The sequence below is a fragment of the Oncorhynchus clarkii genome, unplaced genomic scaffold (assembly GCF_045791955.1).
Source record: "Oncorhynchus clarkii lewisi isolate Uvic-CL-2024 unplaced genomic scaffold, UVic_Ocla_1.0 unplaced_contig_13588_pilon_pilon, whole genome shotgun sequence".
In the NCBI taxonomy this organism is placed as follows: domain Eukaryota; kingdom Metazoa; phylum Chordata; class Actinopteri; order Salmoniformes; family Salmonidae; genus Oncorhynchus; species Oncorhynchus clarkii.
In genome coordinates this window covers 58,153-68,490 of record NW_027258535.1, presented here as the reverse complement: position 1 = coordinate 68,490, position 10,338 = coordinate 58,153, and the positions used below count along the sequence as shown (strand labels likewise).

Below are 10,338 nucleotides of genomic sequence, written 5' to 3'. Positions count from 1 at the left end.
CGGTAAAGAGGTCAATGGAACTCGACCAAAACAATAGAAATGCCATGGACACAGGTGGGAGAAAGATCCCGAATCTCCTCATGGTCCCCTCACTATATGTTGAGGTAAAAATCAGAGTATAATGCTGGTATGGATGTCAACCCCCTAACACATGTTCATGTCATCATCACCAAATCAACTGCATTATAGTAACAAAAGGACTTTGACTAACACAAATAGTTGATGGATGCTACAAGCTCATAAGAGCAGGATGTTAGCGTTTAGCAGTTACTTCTTCTCCACAGGGAAAGGGACAACTTCAAAAATGTGTCACGCAGAGGAAACGGACAAATATTTTGAAACCGGACTCCAGTAACCACTTTGTGGGCCTGTTACATCCCATAAATCACACGGCGGATTTGACGAATATATCCACTTGGTTGGATCAGATTTGTTGAATGTGAGCCAACGACGCCGTCACAGCGTCCTGCGTTCCAGTGACCTCTTTTCCCGCATCTGTGCTTGAATCCAGTTCTACAGATTCTGAATTCGGGTTTTAATTGATTAAATATTAACCCCCCACCCATCCAAATTCATTGTGTACAGAAACATTGGTTCATTAAAATCATTGAGTTACGTGGTGTGTGCGTGACCTTTTTTTTAATTGTTTTGACTCCTCAGTTCAGTCACAGTTCAATCTTGGTACCACACCTAATATCATTAATGCATTTTATACTTGTACATTTCCTATGTGAATCACACGTTGTTGTTGTAAAGAACCACACCATTCTATGTGAAGACTAGATACCCGTTAGAGATGACATCATCAACTACCATCACCCTGAGGCATATACACAGAGAGAGAGAGTTCGGCCAGGTTTTAGAACGGCTGCCATGTTGGTGCCTTTATTCAGCTATGGAGAATGTATGCAGACCGGAAGAATATCGTGTGCCAGCTGAGGTTATGCTGCAACTGTAAGTGGCGAACATGCGCCTTCATTTCCCGGATTGTCCAGTTAGTGGGAAGGAGACAGAGGTGGCAAGAGTGAGGGCTGTCCAGTGTGTCTCCTATCTGGAGGCGAGTGGAAGGGGCGAGTGGCGTTGAAGACGCCATGGTAATAGAGCCTGCGCCAGTGAATGTTTCTCGGCAACCAAGGAATCCTGATATATTGCACGTGAAAAAAAGTTGGTCTTTGTTGCATTTAGTGCCTCGTCATAAGTATTTTTTTAGTGCATACAGAACGCTCTTTTGTGACTCTGAGTTTACAGCCGAGGCCTTGCAAGAAATCCTGTCACAGAATGTTCTGTCCTCACGGGCCACTGAGCCGTTGTCAGGATGTGACTTGAATTGGACTGTGACAGACGGAGTAGGATAGGTTTTTAATGTTTATTTCCAACAATTTAGTTTTTTTCTTCTTCTATCGTTTACCACTTGTACAGGTGGCGGCGGAATGCACCCAACACTTGTTTGCGGACCGCAAAAATACCGTAGAAGAAGAACAACAACAATGCCAGTCAAAGCGGAAGTTGCTACCTTGCAAGATAGTAGCTGAAACGTTCGTGCTTGGAGCCAACTATAAATATATCCTATTTTCAATCTCCGAAATGCAACAGCCACAGGACAACTTTGTTTGAAAGTCATAAAGGATCCTTAGCCAAAACTGACGAGATAAAGCTAGCTAGCTACCTCATTTTCCACGTGGAAAAAAAGGGAGGACAGGGACTTGCTAGCTACGTTAGCTTGCTAGCTAGCTGTCTTTTCTACAAGGGATTTGGTGAGTTAAATAGCTAGTTTATGTTCAACAACAGCTGTAGGTGGATTAATATTTTTGTGCATTTAAGAACGACGAATGTTGACAGTCTAGATATGACGATATCGTCAATAATTCCAGTTTAGTGGTTCGTGATCAAACACCGCAGTGCAGGCCCGGTCCTGGCCGTTCTTCCGCCCTAGACGAGACAACAACAACTAAATCCGCCCTACACAACTAGAATAGTGTAGCCAGTGTCTGCGTGGTACCGTTTGTAAAAACATACATTTGCATTGTGTTATTAGTCTTGATTCCTGTGACTAATCATTTTGGCTGTTTAAGCTCTGAATATCAGCTACCCAACTTGATCAGTGAGCCTATTTGCAATGAGTCAATGTATTTACACAGCAGGAAATGCTGAAGTATTGTATTTTTTGTTGTTGCTATGATCAGTTAGTCAAAAACCATTAAGGAATATAAACGTGTAATCACTGATTATCATGATTTAGCCCGCAGAGTGAAACTCCTGGACAGCAAGTGTGGGTAGCCTGGTTTTTAGGATGTCATTCACATCGAATAGCTTTTTTTTATGGCCTTCATTTTGTTTAGTCTATTTGATCGGAGAAGCGTGCTTGTATGATGTAAAAAGTGTCTGTTTCACGACATTGTCATAGATGATGTAGCCTACCGTAGGCTACATGATTTATGTAGATTATTTTTTGACCGGACGTTGATGGAGCGCCATAGCGGTTCATCTCTCCAACAGCACCCCGGAGAAACACGGACCAGCTAAATATTTTGCGAAAGTAATGAATTAGTTTGTCTGCCACCAATTAAGAATCATAAATGACTTAAAATGACTCCTTATAAATCGTAAAACTTCGATGTCCCAGTACCATGGCAACGGGTTTGAGCTGTTATACAAAACAACAGATGCATCAATTTGTTCTTTTAAATTTAAGCTATTAAATAAAATTCTCTCCAGAAATAATGCTCAGTATATATTGGGTATTGAACAGACAGACCGGTGCAGAATCAATAGCGTGTCTCTTTGGTACTGTCCTGTAGGGCTGGGTGATATGACTCAATAGCATGTCTCTCTGGTACTGTCCTTTAGGGCTGGGGGATATGACTCAATAGCATGTCTCTCTGGTACTGTCCTGTAGGGCTGGGTGATATGACTCAATACTCATATCTCCGTTTATGTTCAAATTTATTGGCGATTCACAATATATCTTGATTATTTAAAAATGTTATTCTCTAAATAAACTTTGTTGTACAATTTTCAAGGTAAAATACACTTCATTTTTAAAAACGGTCAGCAATAATCTAACGGATTCAGAGCTTGTGAAATTATACCAAGGCTGATTATATGCCTTCCACAACCATAAGACCCCACTAATAATTTAATAAAAATAGTTGTACCCCCTTTTTAATTATTATTATTATTATTTTTACTATCACTGATCTGTCTTTCAGGTCTGTCTGTACAAATGCCCTTTTTGTTACAGCTTTAACCAGAACCGTGCATGATGCACATTCACTAATAATGTAGCAGTCATTATAGGACATTAACACTGGTCTCATAAACAATCTCTCCAGCACAAGCCCACGTGCTAGTGACTAGCCAGCTCATATTTTATATTTCAAGTTTAGAATCTATTTGCTAGCTAACAAGGCAGAACAGTTGAATTGTTATTTAAAAAAAACACACACCTTTCTGTCAGTCTCCAGCTGTTTGAACAGCAGGCTAGCCTGTCCACTTTGTTCACATGTTGAAATCAAGTGGCCTACCTTATTTCTCAGAATGAGAACGATTTGCCAATTCCTTATATAATCGTTTATAATGCTTATTGCACATTTTATAAAACACAGACTAAACAGTCTTTATTTGACTAAAATGCTGCTAGCGGTATGTGGTACTGTAATGCGCTCGCCACAAAATGAGCATTCATTTAGCATCTGTTTGAGTGGTGTCTGCTCTGTGTGTATAGTGTGTGTGTATAGTGGGTAGTGTGTATAGTGTGTGTAGTGTGTGTGTATAGTGTGTGTGTGTATAGTGTAGTGTGTGTAGTGTGTGTGTGTATAATGTGTAGTGTGGGTAGTGTGTATAGTGTGTAGTGTGTGTGTGTATAGTGTAGTGTGTGTGTGGGTAGTGTGTGTAGTGTAGTGTGTGTGTGTATAGTGTGTGTGTGTGTAGTGAGTGTGGGTAGTGTGTGTGTGTGTATAGTGTGTGTGTAGTGTGTGTGTATAGTGTGTGTGCTCGGTTTGAAATGTGAGGAGTTGAAACATAGACAGGGATTGGTTAGAGAGGTTAACTTCTCCTCTATTACAGTTACATAATGTCTCCATGTGTTTCAGGGTCCATATGACCGAGTGTTAGATCAAACCTCAAATGAAAATAGCGAGTTGAACCTGCTTGTCAGTGACGAAGACGTGATCTCTCATCTTTGTTGTGAGTGGTAGGGACTTGGGAGAAAAAGAGGCCAATCTGTTTCATTGTGCTTATTTTGAACCTAAACTTGTCGCCTGCCTTCACTTTGGGACGACAACTCCTGTTGTTAGGGAGGAGACATGAGCATTTTGTCGTCATATACAGATATCTGATGTAAAATGGGGAAAGTGCACACAGCACAGAAGGAGCAAAGGAGACCAAAAAGACAACAGGGCGGCAGGGTAGCCGAGTGGTTAGACTAGTAACCGGAAGGTTGCAAGTTCAAATCCCCGAGCTGACAAGGTACCAATCTGTCGTTCTGCCCCTGAACAGGCAGTTAACCCACTGTTCCTAGGCCGTCATTGAAAATAAGAATTTGTTCTTAACTGACTTGCCCAGTTAAATAAAGGTAAAATAAATAAAAATAAAAAACATGAGAGCAAGTGGACATAAACCCTCATTAAAAACAAAAAACAAACAAAAAAAATTGATTCTGCAATACAGGCATTTTAATTTTTTTGCAAAAACATACATTCAAATTAATCAAATGTGTGTGTCTGCTGGTCCTGGTAGATTCATGCTGTGTGTCTGCTGGTCCTGGTAGATTCATGCTGTGTGTCTGCTGGTCCTGGTAGATTCATGCTGTGTGTCTGCTGGTCCTGGTAGATTCATGCTGTGTGTCTGCTGGTCCTGGTAGATTCATGCTGTGTGTCTGCTGGTCCTGGTAGATTCATGCTGTGTGTCTGCTGGTCCTGGTAGATTCATGCTGTGTGTCTGCTGGTCCTGGTAGATTCATGCTGTGTGTCTGCTGGTCCTGGTGGATTCATGCTGTGTGTCTGCTGGTCCTGGTAGATTCATGCTGTGTGTCTGCTGGTCCTGGTGGATTCATGCGGTGTGTCTGTTGGTCCTGATATGGGTGTGCTCACTTCCATGCCCGCCTGGGCGAACCACGTCCTGCCCTTGAAAAATCCCTTTGGGCCTGGGTGGGGCCTTGCCGAATGTCTCTGGGCGAGTGGGGGCACGAGCACCCTCTGACCAGAACACCCTCTGACCAGAACACCCTCTGATGTGTGCGGCCATTGGTATTGTCTGTGTTTTGTTATTTTAAAGAAAAGAAGAAAATCAATCTACATACAGTATCAGTCCTAAAGTTTGGACACACCAACCCATTCTAGGGTTTTTCTTTATTTGTACTATTTTCTACATTATAGAATAATAGTGAAGTCATCAAAACTATGAAATAACACATACAGTGGGGCAAAAAAGTATTTAGTCAGCACCCAATTGTGCAAGTTCGCCCACTTAAAAAGATGAGAGGCCTGTAATTTTCATCATAGGTACACTTCAACTATGACAGACAAAATGAGAAAAAAAAATCCAGAAAATCACATTGTAGGATTTTTAATGAATTTATTTGCAAATTATGGTGGAAAATAAGTATTTGGTCACCTACAAACAAGCAAGATTTCTGGCTCTCACAAACCTGTAGCTTCTTCTTTAAGAGGCTCCTCTGTCCTCCACTCGTTACCTGTATTAATGTCTCGTTAATTAATCATTAATCAGAGGTTTTAAATGTCCAAATTCATCAATATGCTGAAATAATTTGTGATTTTGTTGAAGACCAAGACATACAAATTCCCCTCTACACACACGTGTCACACTCGTTCAGATTACTTGTATTTTGCTAAAATACTACCTTTTAAAAACTGCTCACGCACCAATATTTACCAAGCGGTCACTCCAGACTGAAATAGATTAGTTTGTTCTACTGTAATAAATATTAATCACTCACATCGAAATCAATGAACATGGGACAAGAGCCGCGGAAACATCCGCCGTTTGTCCTCTTCTAAACAAAAAACGACCACAACGAACTTGGGAATATTTCCATGCCTGTTTATAGATGGCAACCTGTAGTAGCCATTTATCAACTGGACTTCCTGCTGTCTTCTTCTACTACAGGTCATCTAAAGTGTATGGACTTCCTGCTGTCTTCTTCTACTACAGGTCATCTAAAGTGTATGGACTTCCTGCTCTCTTCTTCTACTACAGGTCATCTAAAGTGTATGGACTTCCTGCTGTCTTCTTCTACTACAGGTCATCTAAAGTGTATGGACTTCCTGCTCTCTTCTTCTACTACAGGTCATCTAAAGTGTATGGACTTCCTGCTCTCTTCTTCTACTACAGGTCATCTAAAGTGTATGGACTTCCTGCTCTCTTCTTTTACTACAGGTCATCTAAAGTGTATGGACTTCCTGCTGTCTTCTTCTTCTACAGGTCATCTAAAGTGTATGGACTTCCTGCTGTCTTCTTCTACAGGTCATCTAAAGTGTATGGACTTCCTGCTGTCTTCTTCTTCTACTACAGGTCATCTAAAGTGTATGGACTTCCTGCTGTCTTGCCATTGACTGCATTGTTGTTGTTGTTCCCACCAGCAGGACAACATGAGTGGAGAGAAGGAAGCATTGCTGGAAGAAATCGAACAGAGTTTACACCCTCTAACGGAGGATCATTTACGACACCTGTGTGAACGCTGTGGAATAGATGGCTCCCAAGTTAAAGGAAAGAACCATCGCTCGTTGCGACGTAAAATCATGGAGGAAATGTGGGAAAATGCAGATTCAGTCAAATCGGAGGAGCTTGGAATGTCTTGGTTACTCCGACTGAAAGATGACATCAGAAAAATACAGGAAGAATCTAGTGTGGCACCCATGAGTCCCAGCCAGTCTGATGATGATGATGATGCTACAGACTGCGATGAAGAATGGAACGTGGAGGACAACGATGGAGATTCAGATTCGATGTCATCAAGTAGGAACAATGGTGTGTATTAGACTACAATCTGCTTCTGTAGCAGTTCATTGATTGGTCAATATTTATTAATTGACCCATATTTGCTAAATGTAACTATTCAATGTTGTATAGCAGCTCATCTGTGTTGGATGGGGAAGATACTTCAACACTAGGTCATTGTTAAGTACTTTGGTGCATGTGAGGAACCTTAACTTCACGTCTTTGTTTCACAGGGGACAACCCTAACGGTCGCTCGCTCAGTGGGAGGGTCTTATCATCTGGGAAGGCTCCAGGGTTGAAAGTGATCCAGCGACCTTACAACTGTGATGTATGTGAGAAAAGTTTCCCACATTTAGGAGACCTAAAGAGACACCAGAGAATACACACGGGAGAGAAACCATATGGTTGTGATCAATGTGGGAAGAGTTTTCGTCAGCCAGGGCAACTGACGAAACACAAGCTAACACACACTGGAGAGAAATCTTATCGCTGTGATCAATGTGGGAAGAGTTTTGCTCGAGCTGATACCAGGACTGAACACAAGCGAACACACACAGGAAGGAAATCTTATGTCTGTGATCAATGTGGGAAGGGTTTCACTACCTTAGGAGCACTGACTATACACCAGAGAATACACACAGGAGAGAAACCATATGTCTGTGCTGTATGTGAAAAGAGTTTCCGTCAGTCAGGACAACTGACTATACACAAGCGAACACACACCGGAGAGAAACCATATAACTGTGATCAATGTGAGAAGAGTTTTGCCGAAGCTGGTTCCCTGACTGAACACAGACGAACACATACAGGAGAGAAACCATATGTCTGTGATCAATGTGGGAAGAGTTTCACTACCTTAGGAACACTGACTATACACCAGAGAATTCACACAGGAGAGAAACCTTTTGTTTGTGCTATATGTGGAAAGAGTTTCCGTCAAACGGTACAACTGACAAGGCACAAGAGAACACACGCGGGAGAGAAATCTTATAGAAGCTTTGATCAATGAGGGGATTCGATCATCTCGCCTGGGTTGCACACAAACTCACAGTTGAAGATGCATCAGCGAACACACACTGGAGAGAGACATTACAGATGTGTGGTCTGCTGTGAGTTTTTAGTTTATTAGGATCCCCATTAGCTACAGGATTTTGGATCCCCATTCTTCACGGTGTTGGTACCGTGATGAAACTCAGTGGTGTGTCTGGTGGGGTATCTGCAGTCTATTCGGAAAGTATTTAGACCCCGGGGGAGAAGGACCTTGGTCAGGGCGGTGACCAAGAACGCAATGGTCACTCTGACAGAGCTCCACAGTACCTCTGTGGAGATGGGAGAACCTTCTAGAAGGACAACCATCTCTGCAGCACTCCACCAATCAGGCCTTTATGGTAGAGTGTCCAGACGGAAGCCACTCCTCAGTAAAAGGCACATGACAGCCCGCTTAGAGTTTGCCAAATGGCACTTGAAGGACTCTTAGACTATGAGAAATAAGCATCATGCTGTGGGGATGTTTTTCAGCAGCAGGGACTGGGAGACTAGTCAGGTTCGAGGGAAAGATGAACGGAGAAAAGTACAGAGAGATCCTTGATGAAAACCTGCTCAGGACCTCAGACTGGGGCGATGGTTCACCTTCCAACAGGACAATTACCCTAAGCATACAGCCAAGAAGTGGCTTCGGGACAAGTCTCTGAATGTCCTTGAGTGGCCCAGCCAGAGACCGGACTTGAACCCGATCTAACATCCCTGGAGAGACCTGAAAATTGCTGTGCAGCGACGCACCCCATCCAACCTGACAGAGCTTGAGAGGATCTGCAGATAAGAATGGGGGAAACTCTCCAAATACAGGTTAGCGTCATACCCAAGAAAACCCAAGGCTGTAATCACTGCCAAAGGTGCTTCAACAAAGTACTGATTAAAGGGTCTGAATATTTATGTAAATGTGATGTCAGTTTTTTATTTTATTTGTATGAATTTGCAACAATTTTGGAGAAAAAAAAAGTTTTTGTTCTTTGTTTGTCATTATGAGGTATTGTGATGTCATTACGGGGTATTGTGATGTCATTATGGGGTATTGTGATGTCATTATGGGGTATTGTGATGTCATTATGGGGTATTGTGTGTAGATTGACGATGGAAAACAATTGAATCCATTTTAGAATAAGGCTGTAACGTAACAGAATGTGGAATAAATCAAGGGGTCTGAATACTTTCTGAAGGCACTTTGTCTGTTCTGAAGTGTATACAAATACAATATACAAGTGGTTCGGTATTTTCAACACACAAATATTTCTTAAGACAAGACGTAGTCCATTTCTCCTCAACCCTCAACCATAAAAGACTATCATCCATGTTGTTGATGTTAGTTATATGTGTGTAGTTAAAGGGGCAAGACGTGCTGTTTTGTTTTGAGACAGCTTTGCTAGGTCTTTCTTTTCTGCACCTGACCATATTACCAGACAGTCATCAAGATGGGACAAGACCAGAGTCTGAACAACTAGTACAGTTGATCTTTGTGTCAGAAACACAGAACATATTTTTATAAACAGACAATACCCCTCCCCATCTTCACAACAACCTGGTCAACAACCTAGTCTAACAGTTGACCATGATAACTACACCTCATCTAAACAACAACTTAGTCAATATGACTTGACCATGTTAACTTCTCCCCATCTAAACAACAACCTAGTCTAACAGTTGACCATGATAACTACACCTCATCTAAACAACAACTTAGTCAATATGACTAGACCATGATAACTACACCTCATCTAAACAACAACTTAGACAATATGACTTGACCACGATAACTACACCTCATCTAAACAACAACTTAGTCAATATGACTTGACCATGATAAATGTACAACAACTTAGTCAATATGATCTGACCACGATAACTACACCTCATCTAAACAACAACTTAGACAATATGACTTGACCACGATAACTACACCTCATCTAAACAACAACTTAGACAATATGATCTGACCACGATAACTACACCTCATCTAAACAACAACTTAGACAATATGACTTGACCACGATAACTACACCTCATCTAAACAACAACTTAGTCAATATGACTTGACCATGATAACTGCACAACAACTTAGACAATATGACTTGACCACGATAACTTATTCTCATCTAAACAACAAATTAGTCAATATGACTTGACCATGTTAACTTCTCATCTAAACAACAACTTAGTCAATATGACTTCACCATGATATTCACACCCTATCTTCACATGCACAACCCCAGGTGAGGTTTAGGTCTAAGAGATGGTTGGAACCAAATACAATATGACCTGACCATGATATTCACACCCCATCTTCACATGCACAACCCCAGGTGAGGTTTAGGTCTAAGAGAATGG

At 41.6% G+C, this 10,338-nt stretch overlaps 1 protein-coding gene across 1 annotated transcript; it reads left to right on the top strand.

Moving 5' to 3' along the window:
• Positions 1-1,515: 1,515 nt before the first annotated feature.
• Positions 1,516-9,025, top strand: LOC139397201 (zinc finger protein 724-like). Its single transcript, XM_071144074.1, has 3 exons — positions 1,516-1,754; positions 6,600-6,987; positions 7,191-9,025. Exons 2-3 carry the CDS (start codon positions 6,609-6,611, stop codon positions 7,964-7,966), a joined length of 1,155 nt encoding a protein of 384 aa, XP_071000175.1. The 5' UTR covers positions 1,516-1,754; positions 6,600-6,608; the 3' UTR covers positions 7,967-9,025.
• Positions 9,026-10,338: the final 1,313 nt, after the last annotated feature.

Excerpts from the sequence above, each read along its gene's own strand:
- LOC139397201 (XM_071144074.1), top strand. The coding sequence starts at position 6,609 with ATGAGTGGAGAGAAGGAAGCATTGCTGGAAGAAATCGAACAGAGTTTA. Across the intron at positions 6,988-7,190 it reads GTCATCAAGTAGGAACAATG|GGGACAACCCTAACGGTCGC; the intron begins GTGTGTATTAGA and ends TTTGTTTCACAG.